General features: G+C 38.8%; 1 protein-coding gene across 1 annotated transcript in view; it reads right to left on the bottom strand.

Annotated features, from left to right (window-relative positions):
• Positions 1-23,631, bottom strand: part of RAB20 (RAB20, member RAS oncogene family) — a 43,539-nt gene extending 19,908 nt beyond the window's left edge. Inside the window, exon 1 of the mRNA XM_044670530.1 lies at positions 23,460-23,631. Within this exon, the coding sequence (XP_044526465.1) occupies positions 23,460-23,631 (172 nt within the window). The remainder of the gene's footprint in view (positions 1-23,459) is intronic.
• Positions 23,632-24,420: the final 789 nt, after the last annotated feature.

Genomic DNA, 24,420 nt, shown 5'->3' with positions numbered 1-24,420 from the left:
ATTACACGTGTCAAATCAATATCAGGTTGTTTACTGTCTCAAGGAAGGAAAGGGGGGGGGAGAATTTGGAACACAAAATTTAAAAAAAGAATGTTAAAAGTTGTTTTTTACACATAATTGGGAGAAAACAAAATATTATTTACAAAAATAAAGGAGGGCTCTCTACAAGAGGGGAGAGTAAGTCATGGGGAAAATTTTTGGTGACGTAAAACAAAAGATATCAATAAGAATTATTTAAAATAGTATGTTGAAATATAAAATATCACGTAACAAGAGTATCAGCAACCCATCCCAATGCAATGTGAGGCACTTTGGTGTTTCTGAAAAAATAACAAAGACGGAATCAGATGGTCTGCTTCTTCTCGTGTTACCTTTGGCCAAAGATTTAACTTTTCTGGGTTTCATTTCCAAATTTATAAAATGCATGGTTTGAATTAGATGACCTTAGGGGCCCTAATCAGTCTAGAGAGGGAGGGAAAGACCAACTGGTAGTCACCTTGAGGAAGAATAGGTTTGGGAAGGATTAGGTGAAGGGAGAGAGAGACCAGAGGCCAGAAAATTGCTCTCCAAGATCAGTATCATGGTGGTGATAGAGTCGTGGGAGCTGGAAGCATTGAAGGCAGTAGCATCAAACTCAAATAGAAAGAGGAGGGAATAATCCATACATAAAGATCCCTGCAGGTCATTGATGTAGTCTTAAATTTTAATGTGATTTATGTTTTATTATATTTTTATTTATTTTATTAAATATCTCCCAATTCCATTTGAATACAATTGTCCCCCACTTGGGAGCATTGCTGGCCACATCCAATCTAAGGTGTCACTATCAGCCCTACCAGTGACATAAATATTATGAAAATAGAGGAGGCTGGTGACCTAGAAATCCAGAGAGTTTAAGGCAGAGATTCTTCTTCTTTCTCTTCTTTTTAATCCCTACCTTAAGTCTTAGAATTAACACTACGGATCAGTTCCAAAGCAGAAGAATGGTAAGGGCTAGGCAACTGGGTTAAATGACCTGCCCATAATCACACAGCTAGGAAGTGTCTGAGTAGGGATTCTTCACTTTTTTTTTTCCATCATGGATCCCTTTGGCAGTCTATGCCAAAACTGGCCAAAAAAAAAAAAAAAAAAGAAAGAAAGAAAAAGTCTATGGACTCCTCAGAATATTTAAAAAAAATTTTTGCTTTAATATTAAATTTCCACATAGGTTTTCCAAGGTTATATGATGCATATTGTCTCCCTCCTTCCTTCCTTCCTCCTAGAGCTGACAAGCAATTCAATCTGGGTTATATGTGTATTATCATGCAAAATGTTTTTCCATATTATTCATTTTTATAAGTGAATAATTTTATAAAACAAAAACCCCAAGACATATACTCAAATAAATAAATGATAAATCATGTTTTCAAAATAATACTTTTAAAATAAAATATTTGGGGGAGGGGAAGAGCTTAGTAGCTCTTTGGATAGAGAGCCACACCTAGAGATGGGAGATCCTTGGTTCAAATGTGTCCTCAGACATTTCCTAGCTGTTTGACCCTGGGCAGGTCACTTGCCCCACATTGCCTGGCCCTTACCAATCTTCTGTCTTAGAATTAATACATACTAAGGCAGAGGGTAAGGGTTTAAAAATAAATAAATACAATAAAATTAAATAAACACAATTATACAGTTAATCAATTATATTGAAATATAAATATAGTCTTTGCCTAACCTGGTTCACAAACCCTCTGAAACCTATTCCCTAGATTAGAGGCCCTGATAGAAACATCAATTTTGAAGTCACTATATGTAAAGGCAGAACTCAAGGAAAAAAACCAGGACTGAGCAATATCCAATCACAGTAATACCTTGGTAATTCAGGTCTAGAATGATTCTATCTAGAATTTTGTACATTATCTGACCTATGGTCCAGTAAGAAAAAAAACTGACAATTCAGAATGAAAGATTAGCTAAAAGAACAACCATGGTCCATCCGACATTTCAAAGTCATCCATTAGCATAAAAGCAATGTGAACACAATGGAAGAGGTGCTTAGCACTCTGCCTAAGGGAGAGTTTTGAAATACAAATTATAAATCATTCTTATTTACCCAATTAAAAAGAATTCCAGTGACTACATGTACTGGGGAAATTAACAACATTATTTTAAGTAGTTAATTAACAGAATATCTAATTATTAATTAGTATGTTTTATTTATATTATATAACAAATATTAGTATATTATTAATATAAAATAGTATATAATTAATGCTAATATAATTAGTCTAATTAATAGAATTTTACCTTTTTTTATTTATATCCTGTTCAGTCCAGACATATCCAACTCTTCATGACTCCACCTGGGGTTCTCTTGGTAGGGATATGGAAGTGGTTTGCCATTTTCTTCTCCAGCTTATTTTACAAATGAGGAAACTTAGGCAGACAGGGTTAAGTGACTTGCCCAGGGTCACACAACTGGCGAGTTGTTTGAGGACTGATTTAAATTTGAATTTGAGGCCTGACCCTTGGCCTGGCATTCGATCCTCTGTACCAGCCAACTGTCCCATTTACTCACATCCTAATTAGTTTAAAATAGTCCATTAAAAAAATATCAGTCAGATAATAAAAAGCAAAGAAGATCTTTTACATCAGAGTGAGAGTGCCAAGAGACTCTTAGAGGTGATCTAGTCCAAACCTCCCCACTGTGAAGAAAATAAGGCTCAAAGAAGTTATTTGACTTGTGCAAGGTCACAAAAGTAAAATGTGGTAGAGCAAGTTGTGATTCTGATGTCCTCCAACTCCAAAATCCCGCTTTCTTTCCTAGATGAATCAGTTTCGCTGTCTAATTTAGATTCTTTTAAGCAGGATTGGTCCAAGGGTCTCTCTGGTCCTATGAACACATTTGATCAGCACAGACTGATCAAACACAAGGAATATCAGGCATTCCAAACAAGGAAAAGCAGCAGGAACTGAGACAGTGAAGCCAAAATGGTAGCACAGAAGTTTAAACAAAATGCTTTTATAGGAATTATTTTCTAAATAATCTCATCTCTGATGGGAGCTCTCTTTTAGCTCTCTGACATGGGAGGCTGCCCAGATGATAAAAAAGGTCTTCACTAATGGTCCAAAGTGAGTTGATGCTTTTCAACTCAGTTTCATTTCAACAAGTAGTCTTTCTGTGACTTAATAAAACTCATGTGACAGACAAATTAATGTAGAGAGCAAAAATCAAAGGACACAAAAAGATTGAACTATTCTAAGACAGTGCCTCATAAGAGGAAAAGGCAGGGAAGCTTTCATGCCTGAAAATTCTATCAAAAATATCACAATTATGATTTGCTTAACACATTAATCACTTTCAATCCTGGAAGTCTGATGGTAAAGGGCAATCATTATTGTGCATCTGCTTGTCACAGGATTCAGAAAACCTTTCATGCAACGATGCAATGGTTCATTCATTTATGAACTGAGTCTGCATCAGTGTGCAAAACAACACAATCACCCAGTTTTAGAGATCAAAAGAAACTTTAGAAGAAGCTAGACTTAAAACCAGGAGTCTTAGTTTAAACCATTCCTATCTGGGTTAGCTTTTGGTTTCCCCACATAAGGTGGGTATAATAATACTTGCACCTCATAGAGATCATCTAATCCCAACTTTCCTGTTTTATTATCAAAGAAATTGAAGTCCCCAAAACTAAACCTTAAAATCAACATAAAATAAGTTGGTGACAAAATCCCTCCCTTTGAGGAATTTTAGGTATTCATGAAGAGACATCAAAAGTCCCACAAATAATACTAGCTAAATAGATGAAATATTGCAAAGCAACAATGGAGCTCATGAACAACAATAATAAAATACATAGGCACGTACATGTTAAAGGAGCTTTCTCACAAGATTTTTATTTTAGTTACAGGATTTAAATGACTTAAAGTGGCAGATAGGCGTTTGCACAGATGTGTAAGTAAGCCTTACATAAAGGTAGGATGGAAGGTATCTGACCTGAATTTTTAAAAGCCCTGGCTTTGCTGCTTATTAGTTATAAAACCTTTGGAAAGCCACTTAACCACTAAGGAAGGGTCTCAGTTTCCTATATTAGACTAGGGAAAATATTTCTTTATCACTTCCTTGGTGTTAGAACAAGCTTTCTTCTAAATCCTAGGAATCCAAATACAAACAAAAAGAAAGTCTCTACCCTCAGATTTTAATTGCTATGTGACCCTGGGCAAGTCACTTAACCCTGATTGCCTCAGTTTCCTCATCTGTAAAATGAGATGGAGAAGGAAAGGGAAAACCACTCCAGGATCTTTGCCAAGAAAACTCCAAATGGGATCACAAAGACTCAGACCTGACTAATTGACTTAAAAACAACAAACCCTTCCAAAAGCTTACATTCAGATGAAGGAAGACAGCATAAAAGGGACCTGAAAAGGGGAAGAGGCATAAAATTCCAGAGGGGAAAAGAGTCAGAATCTGAACCACACTGGAAGTGAGCATGGCTGACCTGGACACTTCCCTAGTTGGCAGTCCCCCATCTTCAACCTATTCCAGGCATCTCTAGGAAGAAAAGACAGCTGGGAAAGAGGGGAAAGTCTAGAAAGTTAGGAACTGAGTTGGGCTTGGGGGCAAGGTTTTCTCTGTAAAAGTGAGGAAGGAAAACTGAGCTCTAATAGAAATACCTTCCACTTTTCATATTCTTTTGTTCAATTTCTCTCCTTTTTCAGTTTCTTATCAAACTCTTTTTGGTTTAGGTAAATAACTTCTGGTCAATGAGGAGAATAAAATAAGATGAAATTTAATAAGGACAAAAATAAACTCACACTTGAGTGCAAAATATTCAGGGCACATAGGATAAGGGGACATGGATCAGCAGCAATCCAGGTGGAAAGTACTTTAATGGATTACAAACTCAAGGTGAGGAGAGCTATGAATTGGTCTAGCTATTCTGGAAAGCAATTTAGAACTGTACTCTAAAAGTTACTGAACTGTATATATTCTTTGATCCAGTGATTACAGCACTAGGTCTACATCCCCAAAGAGCCCAAAACGTGAAGGAACTAATGCATAGGAACAAAAATGTTTATAGCATTGATTTTTGTTGCAGTAAAGAATAGGATGCTAATAGGGTATCCATTAATTTTTAAAAAGCCCCCAAATTGTGATAGATGAATATAATGGACCATTAAAAAAAAAGATGAGATAGATTCAGAGAAACCAGGGAAGATTCACAAGAACTGATGGTGAGTTAATAAAGCAGAACCAAGAGGGCAATTTGTATGATAACTACCATGTTGCAAAGAAAAACAGCTTTGAAAGATTTAAAGGTTTTGATCAATACAAGGACCAGTAATACTCCAGAGGCCCCATAATAAAGCATGTTTGTTCACCTGACAAAGGAATAGGAAGCTTCGCTAGAAGGTGAAAGAATGAAATTCATATTTTCAGACGTGGCCAAAGTGTGGATTTGTTTTGCTGGACTATAATTATGTGTTACAAGACAGTATTTGTTTGTTTTATTCCAAACAGTGGGGAATACTGGGTGGGTGGGGGGGGATTAGTGAGAAAGAGGACAAAAGAAAGGATCATTGTAGCATTTATTTATTTATTTATTTTACATGATTTTTGTTGTCGCCTTCCCCTTTTTCCTTCCCCCTCATGGAGTTGACAAGCAATTCCACTTGGGTTATGGTTATATATGTATTATTACTCAAAACCTATTTCCATATTATTTATTTAGCATTTTTAAAATGTACAGAAGAAAACCTAACAGAGTTCATAAGAAGACATATGAGCAGGATAACAAAGAATATATGTTAAGTTTATTATACATATATCTATTACATTGTTTTTCAGGCATTTTCAGATGTCTGACTCTTCATAACTCCATTTGGGTGTTTTTGGTAGACACCAGAGTGGCTTGCCATTTCCTTCTCTAGTTCTGTTTTATAGGTGAGGAAACTGAGGCAAACAGTGAAGTGAATTGCCCAGGGCCACATGGCTAGTAAATATATGTAGGAATTTGAACTCAGGTCTTCCTGACTCCAGGTCCAACATTCCATCCATTGCACTAACTAGCTGCCCTTCCCCCCCCCCCCCATTTCTCTCTCTCTATGGAAATGCTAATGTTTGATCATTTGTTTCAAATAGAAGATAACAAAAAAAGTTTAAATTAATATTTTTAAAAAACAGTTGACAGAGTAACCTCCATTTCTCCCTTTAAAAAAGGTAAATGAGATCTTTTTTGTTTTCTTTCAATCATGTCCAATTCTTCATGACCCCATTTGGGGTTTTCTTGACAGAGATACAGAGTGGTTTGCCATTACCTTCTCCAGCCCATTTTATAGATGAGGAATGGGAGGCAACCAGGGTGGAATGACCTGCCCAGGGTCACCCAGCTAGAAAGCATCTGAGGCCACATTTGAACTCAGGAAGAACTCAGAGCTTCATCGACTGCTTCACCCAACTGCCCCTTGGACAGAAATACAGTGTCCAGAACAGACAAGGCGAAGGCGCTGCTGTGATCTACCCGACCAGCCAGCTTCTGGGGCCTCCGTTTGGGGTACCCCATCTTAGAAAGATCCCTAATAGCAGAGAGTGCACCCACAGAAGGGTGCCAGGCTGGGGAGAGGAAGAGAAGTTGCGCCCCTCACGGAAAAGCTCGGCTAAAGGCTTGGTGAGGGTTTATGCGGAGCAAGAGAAGCACTAGAGGGCGGAGGGGTGAGAGAAACTGAGGGGCATCACTTTCCTCCCACGTGAGAGGAACCGGAAGGATGTCGTTGGTCCTACTTTACCTCAAAGCGCTGACGGAGCAACATGGGAGAAGTTTTGGAGAAACAGGCTTAGAGGTTATTAAGAAAAACTTCTCTGAGCTTAGAGCTAAGAACTACCACGGGCTCCAAAGAACCCTGGCCTCGGGGAGCTGTGTCAAAGGCTCTTTTATTTATATGTTTGTTTGTTTGTTTGATTGGTTGATTGATTGATTGATTGTTGATTGATTGATTATCTCCTCCAGAGAATGGGTCCTCACAAGCCGTTACAGGTGCTACAGCCAGCAAGCGAGTACAAAGTAAGAAAGCACAAATAGAGAATATTGAAGGGAAAAGTCAATTTTTTTAATGTATTAATTGGTTTTGCTGATTTTTAAAGAAATAAATACTTTATTAAAAGCAATCACTGAGTTGAAAGATCTGAGGGAAACGGATACAGGGAAAAATCTAGTTGACATAAAAGCATAAGCCATAAATAAAATTCTGTTTTAAAAACATTGCCTTGTGATCATTTTCTAGTTACAAATGGAAGTTATTAACACTTCAGAGATTAAAGGGTTTGTTTTTGTTTTTTAACCCTTACCTTCCATCTTGGAATCAACACTGTTTTTGACATTCAAGGTAGAAGGTTAATAAGAACTAGGCAATAAGGATGAAGTGATTTGCCCATGGGCACACAGCTAGGAAGTGTATGAGGCTAGATTTAAACCCAGGTTCTCCTCTTTCTATGTCTAGCTCTCAGTCCATTGGGCCACCTAGCTGTCCCTAGAATTTTCTTTTTAAAAAGTGGGGCAGCTGGGTGGTTCAGTGCATTGAGAGCCAGGCCTACAGATGGGTGGTCCTGAGTTAAAATTTTACCTCAGACACTTCCTAGCTGTATGTCTACCCTGGACAAGTCACTTCACCCTCATTGCCTAGCCTTTACCACTCTTCTACCTTCAAGATACTGATCTACTCTAAGATAAAAGAGAAGGACCTAAAAAAAAAGTCCTTATTCCATAAACAAACATTGTTATATTTGATTAATATTATTCCACAATGAGTCAGAGTCACCAAAGTCTTTCATTTCTCCCTTTAAATAAGAACTGCAGTTAGAAATTTACACTTAGTCTTTCTGGCCACCAGAGAACTATTCTTTCTTTTACAGTACATAATACGTTAGTAAACAAATTATCTAGATTTCAAACTAGTACCTAAAAATTAATATTACTTTTGTTAGAAAAAAATCATTGTCGCAAAAGTCTTTTTAAAAAACTTTTGTCTTTTATAAAACTTCTGTAAGGGAAGGCCATTGAAGATAGAAACACTAAATCTCCCACTCATTACGAGTTACTGACTTTATCCAAAGAATGACTTTAGCAGCTTTGACTCTTAAGTTGTAAAAGCCAAACACGGCTGAGGAGCCCTGGTCATAAAGACGCTGTAATAAACTGCATTTCCAATGGCCAAGAAAAAGTGGAAAGCTGAAGTACCTATTTCGAGTTCCCATCAGACTGGTGAAAGGCAATTACCGTGTCTTACATTCCAAAGGATCTGGTATGACAACTTTCCTTTTTAAGAAAAATGCCCAGAGTCCCATAGCCGAAGGACAAACAAAATTGTTGGGTTTTTAAAATATAAGTGGAAGAGAGGGAGAGTGAATGATGAGTATATTGGGGGAGAGAGTTTAAAAGGTCTGTATAAAAGGGAGATTGCTCCCATCCTTCCTCAAGCTCCCAAATTTCATCACCATCCAAACCACCATCTTTAGGGAAAGAAAAATAAGCCCATTTACAAAGCAAAGATCCTCTGTTTCTGGGCTAAGGAAACCAATGGAGATATTTTCTTCCTTCCACACAGAATCAATGTTCTATCAACATGAAATGGATTTTGGTGGAATGTGCTCAACTGGTTCTGGCACTTTTAAAGATATACAGTGGTAATTCAAGCGAACTTATCCATTTCACAAGATTGGAATTCACTCTAACCCCTCCGATCAATGAATCTTTCTCTGCCTCTCTGCCTAAGTGCTTCTCGGAGAACTAACAACCATTGGAATCCTTTGGGTAGTGTTTTGTAGTAGAATAAAAATGAAGATTTTGAATTATGGACTACGGTGGAAGTTGGCAAACATTCAATCTGTGTCTTCCACTCCAAAGGATCTGGTAGGACAAACCTCCTTTTTAAAGAGAATTTGTCCAGAGTCACATCCAAATGGACTTCTGACCCTCCTCTCCTCCCAGAAGATTTGATGGGCAAAAATTAGATGGTTTCCCATTTATTTCTGCCTTCTCTCCAACTCGAATGCACCAAATATAGCCAATACTTGACTATAATAAAACTGGATTACTATACTGTATTATTATATTATATAACCATTACTATGTTATATATAAGGTACCCCCAAAGAAGTCAACCAATAAGCATTTTATTAAAACACTAGATGTCAGACACTGGGGATACAAAAAAAGACCCCCAAAAAATACGGTGCCCCTGCCCTAAAGGTAGCTCATATGCTAATACAAGAGACTCCACCAAGCAAATAACTATGTATATAGAAGATATAGACAGTGCAAATGGAAGTTCATTTCAAAGATGGCACTAGCAGTGGAGTAGAGTGGGATACGGGAAAGGCTATTGGGGAATAAATGAGATTTAAAACTTGAAAGAGGCCAGGAGGAGGAAGTAAAAAAGGAGAACATTGTAGATTTATTATAGGTTTGATGCTCACAACAACCCTGTAAGATAGGTGCTATTCTTATCCCCATTTTACAGATGAGAGACTGAGGCAATCAGAGATTAGGTGATTTGCCCAATACGATGTAGCTAGTGTCCAGGGCAAGATCTGAACTCAGATGTTCCTAACTCCAATCCACCATGCCACCTCACAGAGTTGTGAAGCTTAAATGAAAAAATATACATTAAAAATGGTTAACAAATGTTAAAGTAATATATGTCTAATTATTATTATTAGCACCATGCCCCATTGTTGATTCATTCACACTGATCTTGCAGTCCACTTAAAAAAAAATAAAAGGAATACTTTCACATGAGGTCTAGCCATGCCTCCCACATTTCCATACTCATATAGCTGATGGTAAACGTTTTAAATCTGCCCCTATTAAATTTCTCCTTACTTCAGTTTCCCCATTATTCTAGCCTGTTGAGATCTTTTAAAATTGAATTAATTGAATGAACATCATTTCTATTTATCCTGGGTGAATAAGCAAGGAGCCATTTTCAAGGTTATTCTTGAAATAGCTACCTAAATATTATATTCTCCAAATTGGGATCATTAAAATACAAGCACATCAACTACTTCTGATAAAACCAGACAGAAAAGAAAAACTTTTCAGAAAATATTGTTTGGGTTGGGAAATGTTTCTTACATTAACATAAAGTCAATAGCTTTTTAAAAATGAATGTAAAAAACTCATTTCTCTAATTGATAATTTTAAAAATTTATACTATTAATAAGGTTAAAGCATTTGCTCAAATAAAATTAATTCATCTAGGATAAGAAAGGAATCAATGAATGGGGGGAAAATTTTGTATCAGATAATATTGACAAAAATCTAGTATTCAAGATAAATGGGCAGCTAACAGAAAAATGGGGATGGGGGAGAAGAACAGTTCTCCAAAAAATTGCAAGCTATTAATGACCACATGAAAGAATGTTCTAACTCGCTAACAATAAGAGAAAGGCAAATTAAAACAAATCTGAGATTTCACCTCAAATAAATTGGCAAATTGACTAAGAAGGAAAAAAGAAGGGAGAAGTAAGTGTTAGAAGGGCTGTGGAAAGACAAACACTAATGCATTGTTAGTGAAGTTGTGAATCGATATAATCTTTTTTAATAGCAATTTGGAATTTTGCAAAGAAAATGACTATTGTACATATCCTCTTGGACAAAAGATTTCCCTGCCAGGCATACTCCACAAAGATGTCAGTGTCAAAAAAGAAAGGCTCTATAGACAACAAAATATTTATAGCAGTAGCTTTTGTGGTAACAAAGAACTAGAAACAAAGTAGATGTCCTTGGTTGGGAATGGCTGAATAAATGGTGTTTGGAGAATGAAGTGGAATACTATTGTACACAGAAGCTGAAAAGACTTATATGAACTGGAGAAGGATGACATAAGCAGAGCCATAAAAACATTATACACAATAACTTCAGCAAGGTAAAAAATAAAAACAACAACAAAGTGATTAAACTAATTGTTTCAAAATAACAATGATCACATTGGCCTCCAAAAGGAGATATGAGAAGAAAGCTCAGCTTGGCTCCTTTGTAGATGGGAATCCACACTGCATTTAATGTCACATTCAATATATTGATCAGTTTTGCTGAATGGTCTTTCTCTAGTTTCTCTTTTTTCTTTTTCTTTTAAAATCTTTGTTAAAAGGAATTACTCTCTGAGACAAAGAGGCAGAAGTACAGAAGGGAAAATCTAGGTGATATAAAAACAATGTTCAATAAAAATCTACTAAAAAATCTAAATGTTGAACAATTATAAAGGCCAGCTAGACCCTTAAAAGGGGGCTAGAGCCAAGCCCCTTTTCTGGAGGGGGGGGTCCATGAATGTGGAAAAATGTAAAAAATGCCAGATCAGTTTGATACGTTCATTAGATTTTCCGAAACTTTTTTCTTTGTCTTTTAAAAAATTCTTTAGTATAAGAGGTAGTTAGCCAGGAGAAGACAAAGAAAAAATACAGGAAATGGAGGTACTATAGAAACAAAATACATCAACAACAAATTTTTAAAGTATAATCTGTAGAGCAAGCAAAATGGGCAAATCAATTTTCTGTTTGTATGAAGAAGGACTTTGTGATTCACATTTTAAAAATAAGTTTCACTGTGTGATAAATACCCAGGTATTCGCATTGCTTACTTACACATGCTCCCTCCATAATACATTTTAATGACATTGATGCTAAAACAAATCAGAGCCACTAAAGAGCTGGTTTTTTAAGCAACCATGTAGCAGAGACTACAGCCCCAGGTTTGTTTACCATAAATACATCAGCATGTGCTAATATATGAGCAGACTTATAAGATTCGCTGCAATACTATTTTCACATTAATTTTAACATGCACCATGAATATAGAATTTGACACATTATCAGAGGCAGTAAGACAACTAATTCTACTCACTTGCCCTCTCCATTTTTCCCAGGACTATAAGCAATTTCATTAAACAAACATTCAATAAATATCTGAGGGCCAAAAAAGGGCAAACACTACTGCGTACTGAGAAATATGGAGAAATGAGATCCATCCCTGCCTTCCCCTAGCCTACCCATGAGAAAACATGAACCATTAAAAAATTTTTTCTATCTCTTCCAATATCCGGTATAGTGCAAGTCTGACTTAAGGAAAGAAAAAATGAATTTGCATTTGGAGACTTGAGTTTTTGAATCTTTATTCAAATACATCTCTGTATAACCCTGGACAAGCCAGTTAAAGCCTTTAAAAAGTGTCAGTTTCCTCATCTGTAAAAATTAAATATTTGTGCTCCTTAGCTCCCAAGGCTTTGTAAACCTGAAAGTATATAGTATCATAGTTAAAGGACTAGATTTAAATTTGGAAAGACGTGGGTTCCAATTTTGCCTCTACTGTTTATCATTTCAGTGATCATGAGGAAATCACTTAAACTCTGTCAATCCCAGTTTCCACACCTGTACGATGGAGAGGATAAAATCTGTAAGTACTCACCTCACAAGGTCATGTTGGCTTAAAGAAGATAACATAGGTAAAGTCCTTTGCAGATTCTTTTTATAGCACTATAAAATATCAATCGTTGGCCCTTACTAACTGCTTAAATGAGGTAACGTAGGTAAAGTCCTTTGCGGACTTTTTAAAAGCACTATAAAATGTCAGTCGCTGTCTCAGTTGGCTCTTACTAAATGCTTGTTGAATTTGGATCTTACTCTAGGAGGAGAGAGGATAGGTTTGGTTATTCTCGCTATAATAATAGACAGCAGTGAATTATAAGAGAGATACAAAATGGAAAATCGAGAGATTACTTCTTTCAGGGATGAATGCCACTAATTTAATGGCATTGAAGCTCATTCTTGAACGCCAGTATGGGATGGTTTAGACAAGAAGAGACGAGAGGATGAGTGGTTTGAGTGGAGGGAGTGCATAGACAAAAATAGGAAAACTCTGGAAATAGAGACAAGTCCCTTGGGTTTGAATAGAAGGTTCATGAGTGGAAAGGTTGGAAAGATGTTGAAAAACCTTGAATATTCTAATTTAAGAAATCTAGACTTTATTCAACAAGTCAAAAGGATCACAGCCAGTTTTTAGTAAGGAACTGACAATCAAACCAATGCATCCAAGAAATGAATTTGGCTGTGATGAACAAGAAGGCTTCTTCCATTAAAATCTCTTGTAATACATGGTTTCATATAAGTAAGTAAGCCTGGGTTTGCAAAGGTTATGTCAGTGGAAGACAAACTCTGCAAAGCTTTAAATTCCAGCCCAGGGACTGCCTTTAATTTACTAAGGGGTTCACAGAGGTATATCGAGCAATGATGTTTTTCTTGGGGGGGTGGTATTGTCTACTCCAGACTAAAATACATTAGTGAAGGAAAACAGCCATCCCAATGAAGTCACGAATCAAAATAAAAACAAGACATATTCAGTGAAGTAGAGGAACATGGAGACAGGAAAATCATACAGGAAAACAACTTCAACAGTCCATTCGAAAAGAGATGGCTAGGCTGGTAACTGGGGGAATGGAAGGGATAATTTTCAATGTGACACTAAAATTTTACTCTTAAGTACCAGCAGGAATGAAAAAGCACAATATCACCCCTTTTTATAGCCCCTGACTTTGCCCATTTCTCTTCTACTGCTCATTTGGTGAGACAGTAGGAGCAAGTTCAGACTAGAAAGTCAATCAACATGCATCATAATGTATGTATTTCTAGGTGAACTTTTAAAAAAAGTCTAATGAAGCATGAAATTGTCTTCTCAAGAAAATTAAATGTAGTCCAGGTATAAGGTAATAACCAACATACTTGACCTTAATTAGTTGTTTCGTGTGAATCAACAATATGCTGAGTTTTAACAATTCTTCCTAGTTATGGAATGCTGTAAAGCGCCAAGGAGAGACAGACAGGCCATTCGAAGGCTGGGATTTCCCTATTCTGTTTGTGACCCATTATCCTTTGAAATTAGCCAAACTTTCTGAATTCCTGGTGTGGACTTCAGAATGTACTACCCATTAAGAGCAATTGGCTATAAATTCATAATCCAGCAATACTGAAGTAAGAGAGTTAAAGGTCATCATTAGAGAAATTAACAATGACCTAAAGAGCCATTGAACTTTGGGGTGCCCATTCAGAATCTCAGATATCTTTGGGCAAAGAGTAACACTGTAAGAATTCACCATCTATGAAGTGCTTTTATTTAGAACTTCAAAAACAATGTTTAGCTGGCAGCAAGGAGAGAGAGAGCCAGGCCAAGAGAGGGGAGGTCCTAGATTCAAATCTGATATAAGATATTTTCTAGCTATGTGACCCTGGGCAAGTTACTTAACTGTTTTCTTTTTTTGAAATTTCTACCATGGTTACATGATTCTTGTTGTCTCCCTCCCCCTTTCCCTCCCCTCTCCTGGAGTTGACAAGCAATTTCACTGGTTTTCCTAGCTCTTACAGCTCTTCTGTCTTGGAACCAGATTTCCTATTGATTCTAACACAGAAGGTAAAGGTTCTTTTTTTTAAAAAGGTGAGTTGCTCTTATGTGTCAGTCGTGGTTTATATGTATACATAAATTGGATAGAGGTGATCTAAGTCAACCCCCTTTTTTGTTGAAAAAACTGAAGCCCCAAAAGATTAAAAGATTGAACTGAAATCATAATTAATGGTAATCCAGTGCTCTTTTAATTTTTTAACTGACTGTGATTAAATTGGTATTGGTAATTCCCAACAATTAAATTCTCTCTACCAATGCAGAACAGCTCCTAGTCTGCAATTTTAGAATATTAGAGAGAAGCTGGAGGCACTGAAAGGTGAGGTATGGGTCAGAAACCGGATTTGAACCTAGGTAGTCCTGATTCTGTGTCTGTTCTGTATTACTCCATGAGTTGCCTCCTCATCTAGCGCCCTTACAGACATAGTGGTACCCTGGAAAGAAGAGGACAGGCTCTGGCATCGGTGGAACTGGGGAAATAACCTGTCTGATCCTTATTACCTGCACCACTTTGGGCAACGCTTCTCACCTCCCTGAACCTCAGTTTTTCCATCTATAAAATGAAGTGGTTGGACGAAGACGGACTTTCAGCCCTGGCTCTGTGGGCTGCATTTCCCAAACAACAAGGGCTTAAAAGCTGCCTCTGCAGTTCCACCTGCTCTAGGGCCTCCTTGCTAACAGCAACATATGGCATCTCCGTTCCACATTCTGCACTGACTCTGTATGGGCCTCTCCTGACTTCCAAAGAAACCGGGACAGGGTTTTCCAGAGTTAAATCGAAGGTGTTAATTTTCACCAATACTTGGGAGATGTCAGAATTTCTCCAGTAGGGGAGAGAGCATCGTAGAGAAGGAAGAGCATCGGCCACAGCCTTCAAGTGTGAAGGCCTGGACTTGTCTCTGCTACTTATTACATGGGTGGTGAGCAAGTGACTGCATCTCTTAAGGGTCTGCTTTTCCCAATAAAGAAAATAAAGGGAAATAGGATGCTCTCTGACAGTCTTCCCATGACTACCATTTTCTCCATTTGCACAGGCACATACCAGTTTTAGAATAAACAAGTGACTATAAATTTGCAGAATTGAATAGAGGCAGCTAAGAAGCTCAGGGGATAAGGTCCTAGAGTCAGGAACTGCGGGTGCGGGCTCTTCCTCTACCCCAATCTGGCTAGGTGACCCCGGAAGTTGATGAGCCGCTCTGGGTCTGCCTACGGGGCTGATCTGCTTTGGTAGAGGGGGGTGCCCTACGGGGAGCTGGCTACACAAATGAAATCCCAAACCCAGCTCCCGCCCCCCCCCCCATCCTCCACAAAGTGACTATTATTTGCTTTTCCAGGAGGACCTAACAAATGTTTGTGGAAATAATGAAATAATAAAAATTAGCTACCTAACCTCCCCATTTCTGCAATATTATGAAAATTTCAAAGGCAAATTCGACTCTCATACAGGACAGAAGCATCTATTTCACTCCCTCGATGGGCCCCGAAGAATCGTGTCAGCATTTTTGGTGCTTTTGGTTGTCTGAGGAGAGATGGATGCATGGAGACTCCAAAGTGCACCTCCCCATTCCCCCCAAGAACACATCGCTTAGGTTGTTCATCTTTTTGATGTCTCTCTCCTAGACTTCCCCTTTACAAAACAAGCCACAAAGGATCTCTCTTCTAGACAGCACCCAGGCCACGGGCCCGAGGATGTCTGTCCATCTACAGGCGGCAGCAGGAGCTGAGGCTTTTGAGCTGCCAACAATCACGTTTTTCCAACAATCACATTTTTCCTTCTTCAGATCAGGCTTGGTAGTTTATTTGAGGTCACTGAAGGCAGAGAAGGATTTCTTAGCCTAAAGCTATAGCTTGTTAAATATAGTATCCTCTTATAAAATGCAAATAGAAAGTCCCTTAAAAAGAGAAAGTAAAGCAGTCCAAATTCTGGCTGAGAACCAAGCCGGGGGCAATCCAGATGTGAAGTTTTAAAGACAGGTTAAATCTTAGTACAAATATATCCCATCTCTCCATTACAAGCCCAGCTTTGGGTTTAGGAAGACTTCCTAGACTGATAAAAAGAAATATAGCCTGAGGGCTTAAACCCAAAAAGCTCTTTACTTCCTAGGAGGTGTCAACTCTAGGGTTGAGAATTCAATTCAACAATTATTAAGGTGTCCCCCCCCCTACCCCCACCCCAATCCACAATGCATAGTGCTAAACTAAAGGCCAGAAAACCACCAAGCTCCAGGGCCTGAAACAGCTAACTACCTACTAAATAAGAAAGGGGTCCTTAACCTTTTTTAAGTCAAGGACCTCTTGGCAGCCTTGGCAGTAACATTTTTAAACGTAGGATTACAAAGGAAAATAATTATATTAAAATAGTTATCAAAAAAGTTTTAATAGACTATTAGACTCCTGATTAAGAATCTCTGTACTAAGGAGTCTAGACAGAGAAGAGAGAAGAGAAGAGAAGAGAAGAGAAGAGAAGAGAAGAGAAGAGAAGAGAAGAGAAGAGAAGAGAAGAGAAGTTGTAGTATGATAGGAGCCAAGGAGATCAAGAAAAAATTGGTCTAGGAAAATTTAAGACAAAGCACTTTCAGTGAGGGGCAAGGAACTCTCACTGGAGAGCTGGCACCTGAGTTAAATAGGAAATGCATTCCAAGCAAGAGCAAAGGCAGGGCAATCATTTCAATTCAACTCAATTAGAATTTTAAAGTGTCTTCTATGAGGCTAGCACTGAGTAATCCCTGAGGATACAAAGGCTAAAACCAAAAACAAACCAAAAAACACAGATCCTGATCTCAAAATGCTTACATTCTACTGAGGTAAAATTTGTAAAGCACTTAGCACTGTGCCTAGCACAAAGAAAACTGACTTACCTCCTTCCTTTCTTCCTCCCTCCCTTCCTCCGTTCCTTCCTTCTTCTCTCCTCACCTTCCTTCCTTCCTTCCTTCTTCTCTCCTCACCTTCCCTTCCTCCTTCCTTCCCATTTTTCTCTATCATTTACACCATTTCTCCTATGTAGTTACTTCTTGTGATATGTCATAGCCTTTTCACACTAATCATATATCTCTCTTCCATCCATCCCTCTTTCCAAACCTCAACTTCAATTCTTTGGACCTTTTGGTCTACAAAAATTCAGCCGCACAACATTGCCATAAGAACATTTATGTTATGATAATGCATGTATAATGCAGATCAAATTGCTTACCATCTCCAGGAAGGGAAGGGAGGTGGGAGACAATTTTGATCTTATAACTTCAGAAAACTTAGGTGGAAAATTGTTATTGCATGTAACTGGTAAAATAAAATCTCTTAAAAAGAACATTGATGTTTAAAAGATAGGCCTTTAGGGAGGTAGCTAGGTGGTGGCTCAGTGGGTTGAGAGTCAGGCCTAGAGACAGGAGTTCCTGGGTTCAAATCCAGCTTCAGACACTTCCTAGCTGAGTGACCCTGAGCAAGTCACTGAATTCCCATTGCCTAACCCTTGGAACCAATATAATATAGGCCTTTATAATAGCATGTCCAGACCTCAAACTATATGGTTTTCCCTGTGTGATAGTTAGACAAAACTCTTCTCCTTTAAGAGGAGGATCTGCAGTGTTCTGGGGCTTGATGGAACCACCACAATGCCATCCTTAGACAACAATTCCTTTAGGTCCTAGGACCTCACCAGCAAAGAAATCAATCCCTCTTGAACTCGAACTCTGTACTAGACCTCTTTTATGATTATGCCTAACACCTTTGGGAAAGCATGTGTCTCTCTGTATTTTTCCTTGATTGATATTAATAAGCAGAAAGTTGTTGAAGAAAATTATTTCTATTATTCCATCTTTTGAAATATCTTATATGATTTTGATAAGTGCCTGGGATACTTCTTGTTGGAAGAGATCCTTTAAGGTGGCATTTTGCTTTATCAAATTGTATGTCTATATACATATAACTTTACACAAATTGTAATTATATGCATATAAAATCATATAGATATAAAAGTTAAAAACAAAAAACAATGAGATTATGTCCTCTACATCTTTTAGTCAGTTGTGTGATGGTAAAAATAAGGTCTACTGTGGAATATCACCCACAAGAACCATAGAGGAAGCAGCTGGGTGGCTCAGTGGATTGAGAGCCAAGAGCAGAGACAGGATGTCCTGGATTCAAATGTGGCCTCAGATACTGTGATCTTGGGCAAGTCATTTAAACCTCGTTGCCTAGCCCTAACCACTCTTCTGCTTTAGAACTGGTACACAGTATTTATTCTAAGACAGAAGGTAAAAGTTTAAAAAAAAAAAAGAAAGAAAGAAATCAATAGAACACTTTATACAACTTCACTGTAAAGGCAAACTTTGAAGACTTAAGAACTCTGATCAATACAATAACCAGCTACAGTTCCAGATGAACTGATAATGAATCATCCTACTAACCTCCTGATGGAGAGGTACTGACTTCAGAATGCAAACTGAGGACAGAGAGGTAATGGTTTCAGGGTGCAAATTGAGGTACATTCCGAATAAGGAAATTAGTTTTGCTTGATTATGCATATTTATTAGGAGGGTTTTCTTGTCTTCCTTTTTTCCAATTGAGAAGAAAGGAGGTAGGACAGAGAAAAAAATACATTTTTGCTCATTGAAAAGAATGAAATTAAATTTTAAAAAACTTAACAATTATTGCCTTTTGATATCCTCATCATGCATGCTGTCCTCCAAGTGAATATAGATTATTTAAAAAATTTTATATGAAGAAGAAATTAATCTTTGAAGTTGGTAAATTTTAGTAGTCTCTCAGTTGTTCTATTTGTATTCTATTTGGTAAACTGGGAATTTTTCCATGCCTCTGATATCCTTCATGTTTTCACTTAACTTGGGAATCAAGATCTTGATACCCTCCAAAAGGTCACCTATAATAAAGACGTGATCTGGTCCAACTGCTTTTCTAATTTTTTTTCTTTCAATTCTATTTCTACTTCCCCATACAGCCTATCAGGAACTACAATATATTCTAGCCCAAATATGTTGGTTCCATTTTCCTTGGTAATAAAAAGTTGGTTCTGTAAAGATGATTTTTCAATTTTTCATCTATTTGTTGCTCCCCTTTTCAACCTTAAATGATCTTGGAATAAATTTGTTTAGCTGAGTCGCTTGACAAGCTTTCTGTAAAATTGTTTTTCTCTTCATTGCTTCTCAATGTTTTATGGAGCCATATTACTCATAATCTTTGTCTTAATGAAGACCTGGGAAGGTCCAGAATACCAAGGTCCTGTACAAGGAAACATGGCACTCGCACTAGAGGGGGAGATACTAACAAACAAAGGGGTGATCAGGAATGAAGGACACAAGGCAGTGGGATCCTGAATGGAGTACTGATGGGGCATTGAAGGGAATGGGCTCACCAGTAAAGTTCTATTGGTTTGTCTAAGATTGTTGTCTGGGTCCAACAGGACAAGGCATTGGGGGAAGGGATCCTGGAGTCTAGACCTAGAGCCTGGTGTCAATTCATGCACGTGGGGGAAAGGAAAGATTTCTGAAATGTGGACTAGTTGATATTCAAAACTCCTTTGAGCTATTATTTCAGGTTGTCTTGGGGATTTTGAGCTTCAAAACCAAGGCCTTTTCATTTATGGGGTGAGAAAGTTATTGCTGTTCTTCTCTATAATATCTGACAAACTGACTTTATAATCTAATCCCATAGTATCCTTGTTTGTCATACTTCTCAGTTTGTTAAGAAGATTGAGTGTTGGCTGACTGAAGCAGCGGACTCTTGGTCTCCTTGTTATAGTGATTGATTTATAATGGATGAAATTCTGTTTGAAAATTTTGTTTAGTCTCATGAAGACCAATTATAATTCCAAGTCAACTGGACCCAGTAGGGGGAAAATTTAAAAAAAAAACCCTCCTGGACTTGGTAACAAAATAACCTCTGATAGACATCTGGCTGCATAAATAGTGAATAGAAAACTGGTCTTAGAGGGAGCCATATTTGGTGTTTTACCAAATACCAAAATAGAAGAGTAGCAATTCTTATAGAGTGTTCCCTCTCTGGGGGTCTATGAAGTCAAAATTATTTTTACAATAATACTAAGATATTTTAACTTCCAAGATGGTAATGATCCACATAAAATCTCTAATATTTAAGAGCATGAATGGATCCTGAGGCCAGAAAATCTGTAAACCACTATTATGGAAGATATTGGACTTGGGAGTGAGGAAGAACTGAGTTCAAAACCTGCTCAAATGCTCCCTATATGATCCTAGACAAACCTCCTAACTTGCCAGTGGTTCAGTTTCCTTATTTGTGAAATGAAAAAACTCAATGACTTAAGTTCCCATTCGAGCTCTAGAATTCAGCCCTAGGACCTTGAGGTGTTACTGGAAAGGATGCGATTATTCAGCTCCCTTAGAACTCCATCTGCCATACTCCTAACTTTTATAAAATCCCCTCTTATCACCGTCCCAAACAGATTTTCTCTATCCTTAGAATGTAAGCTCTTTGAGGGAAGAGATTGTTTCCCCCTTTTGTATTTATATCCCTAGTGCTTAACACAGAATCTCTGATTATTAAATGATTTTCATTCATTAATTCATTGCCTCTGTAGAGATGAAATTCTAACTTAACTATGCCAGTTCTCAGGCGACAGACAACAGTGAGCCAGTACTTGAAGTGTTTCCAATTTAATAAAACCTGCCAGAGCTTGTGCTCTGCTGATATGACCTTCAAGAAACCAGGGTCACTACCAAGAAACCAAAGTGTTTCTAAACCAGGGAAATCGGTGATGTGGAAAGAGAGGAAGACTTTACTGACACTGCCTAGGCTTTCCTCAGCCCTCCTCCCAGCACCTCTGCACACAAACACTGGGCATTCTCCAAACAACAAAGAAGAAACGAAGCATCCAGGAAATCTGAGTGTGCTGCAGCAGGAAACTCTGCAGAAATATCTAGGGCATCACATCAGCAGTATTTCAAAATTCTCTGGTGATTAATATGCCTGCTATAGATGTCCTTGGTTCTGATGAAGAAAATGAAAAAAGTAGCACTAAAATAAATACAAATGTTATTGCATACACTTTCTCAAGCTCAATATCTCATGGATTCTCCTAATATCGGGGTTTGTTAAGGTCTCCAGAAACATAACAACACGTTGTAGAAGTTTGATATTTAGCCTCTGAGGAGGGTCTTGTTCCCTAATATCAGACCACAGAAGGGACTCCACTAAACAAACCTCTTTCCACCATTATTCCCCCCCCCCAAAAAAAAACAAACTCTTGTAGAAAGTTCCTTCAAGGCAGGAACTCTTTTCACATTTTGGATCTAAAGCTCAATGTTTTCACATAATAGGTGTTTTCCTAAATGCAGTTTATTTTTGTTTGGCATTTTACACTATTCTTTGCAATTAGACAACTGAAGACCATTTAGAAAGCATTTATTTAGAGATTATACATACTAAGCTTTCCAAAAATACTTGTTGATTCTATATGGCTTCACCTCCAGAGTGAAGACTGAGTATTAAAGAAAAGAATAAAGGGATAGCATTCACTGATTCAATGAGTTTGTGCATAAAATGAAAGTACTGTAATGTCATAAGAACCTTTATCTTGAAACCTCAGAGGGGGTGGGGGGGTGGGGGCTTGTAAGGGTGAGTTTAGTTTCAAAAGATGATTATGAAAACTGTCTCCCCATTTTAGTCACAACCTTTAAAAAAAAAGGAACAGAAATACAGAAAGTGTGATCCTGAACTTCATTAATTCAAATGCATTTGCTTTAACCAATTTTTTAAAACAGAGTCAATTAAAATCGTGTTTACTCAGCAGAACTAGGAGCACACAGTTGGCAATTAAAAACCTGAGGCAAGATCTTGCGCATTTGTCACTCTTTAAAAGTGTTATCATCAGAGATGCTACATCTAGAAGCTTCAGCCACAATAAAAAGTGTTGCACTATTCTTCATTTACTTGTTTCATTCTTTTCTGAGGAAATGGGCACTCTGAGGATTTAGCAAATTGAGACCTAGGTTTAACTCTAATAGTTCCATCTAAAGTCATAAATCCCACCAAACAGGGAAAATGCCTACCTCTACCTCTACCTCTCTTTTTTAAAAGGAGAGGCTGCTTTAAGTTCCCATAACTAAGGAAAAGGAAATGTCAAATAGAGTCTCTTATCTGGGAGGCTGAATAAATGAAATAAAATTATACTTAGCACTGTCATATGGCATATGGAGAATATTATTACAATTTAAGTTGAAGGGCTTTATTTCCTGATTACCTCCATCTAGGACCAAAGAAGAGAATCCTGATGCACTTTCAAATTGAATTACTGCTTTAAAAGAGTAACTTGACTAAGGAATCCTTTAGCATAGTGATCTTTCACCTCTGAGGTGCAAAGAAACCTAAGGGCTGTGGTAAACTAAGGCAGAGAGGATAGAGAGGATGGGATAACTCCACTTAGCCAGGAAACAGTGAAAGCGTGGTTAGAGGAAGCCTGGTGTGATGGGAAAAGTCTAGATCTGGAGTTAGAATATCCTCATTCAAACCAGATTCTTCTGCTACCTGTGTGACGTTGAGCAACCTCCTTCGACTCCCTGGACCTCAGTTTTTACGTCTGTAAAATGACCGGTCTGATCTAGACCTGCAAGGTCTCTCCACCAGCGCTAAATCCTATGATTTCACTGCAGAAATCCTTTTCTTTCTTTTAAGATCCTTTCCTAAATGGAAGTCCCCCTCCCAAATTTCTACAGGAGTCGTAGTCCCCTTCTCCCAGAAGTGAGGGAGGCAATACTGGTGTAGAAATCAAATCAGCAAGGATTTATTTACTGAGCTATAAACACTGAGGATTCAAAAAAAAGCGAAAATCATCTTTGTCCTCCAAGGGCTTACTTTCTAAGGAGGTGAGACAGCACGAGACCGAGAGACAAATTAATCTGTGACTACCCAGGCTGAGGGAGATTCCCCTTTCTGACCCTCGGGCTTTGGACCATAATGACCCCTTGAGGTCTCTTCCAGCTTCTAAAGTTTTTGGAAAGGGGAGTGAGGCTTCCCCGGGAGAAGCCAGGGCGCAGCACTTACCTGCAGTGTCCCAGATGGAGATGTTGTAGGACCGCCACTGCTTCAGGTAGAAGGCTCCCCCGACTGTGCTGACAGTTTCTTGGAAGCGCCTCTCCATGTACCTGTGTAGCAGGGAGGTCTTGCCGACATTCATGTCCCCCAGCAGCACAATCTTCACGTCTGGCTTCTTCATTTCCCCGGAGGGGCTTTGCCGGGGACCAGCAGACGACTTGGGGCAGATTCTGCCTCCGGAGTCCGACTCCCACCAGGCAGCAGCTGATCCCAAGGACCCGAAAGTCCGGTCCCGCTTCCTAGCGCTATACTAGCTTTTAGGGGGGAACTTTTCCCGCTCCTGCTGGCGGCACCCCGACTTTTAGGTTGTCCCCTCCAGGGGGGGCAGCCGAGGAATGAGTCTCTCCCGACAGTCACAGTCCAAGGAGTGACAAGTTCCGAGGCTGCCCCTTGTCCCTGCACGGACTTTACCTCTGCGCTCCCAAGAGGAGGAGGTGGACAAGGAGTGGGTGGGGGGAGGACGGAAGAGGAAGCGCGTTTCCACGCAAAAAGGGGGCAGGAGCTGGGGGAGATCCAGCCCCGATGCCCACGTGGGGGTCCCTCAATCCGCCCCACCGGGGCCCTCAGTCCTCCGATCCCCTCTCGGATAGCTTCCTCCTAGCCTCCCTCCTTCTTTCTCTGTATTCAGCCAGAGTCCACTCCACTCGGCCCTGGGGTTGGGCTCCTCCTTCTGTCCTCTTCCCCAGCTGAGGCTGCCACTGCAGCGGCCCCTGGGGACACCAGAAGGCCGCGCAATGCCCGGCCCCTAGCTCCGCTACCCACAGCCCTATCCCACATTTCCCAGACTCCAACCCCCTCTCCCCCCTCCCCTTCTACACATACCCAACTACACTTCTGGAGTTTGCGTTCTCCAAAGATGAGTAACCTTCCTTCTTGTCTGACTCTGCTAGGGCAGGCGGAGGGGTGAATC

The sequence above is a fragment of the Gracilinanus agilis genome, chromosome 3, assembly GCF_016433145.1.
Source record: "Gracilinanus agilis isolate LMUSP501 chromosome 3, AgileGrace, whole genome shotgun sequence".
Lineage (NCBI taxonomy): Eukaryota > Metazoa > Chordata > Mammalia > Didelphimorphia > Didelphidae > Gracilinanus > Gracilinanus agilis.
Note: the sequence above shows the minus strand (reverse complement) of the source record. Positions and strands in the feature narration are given on the sequence as shown.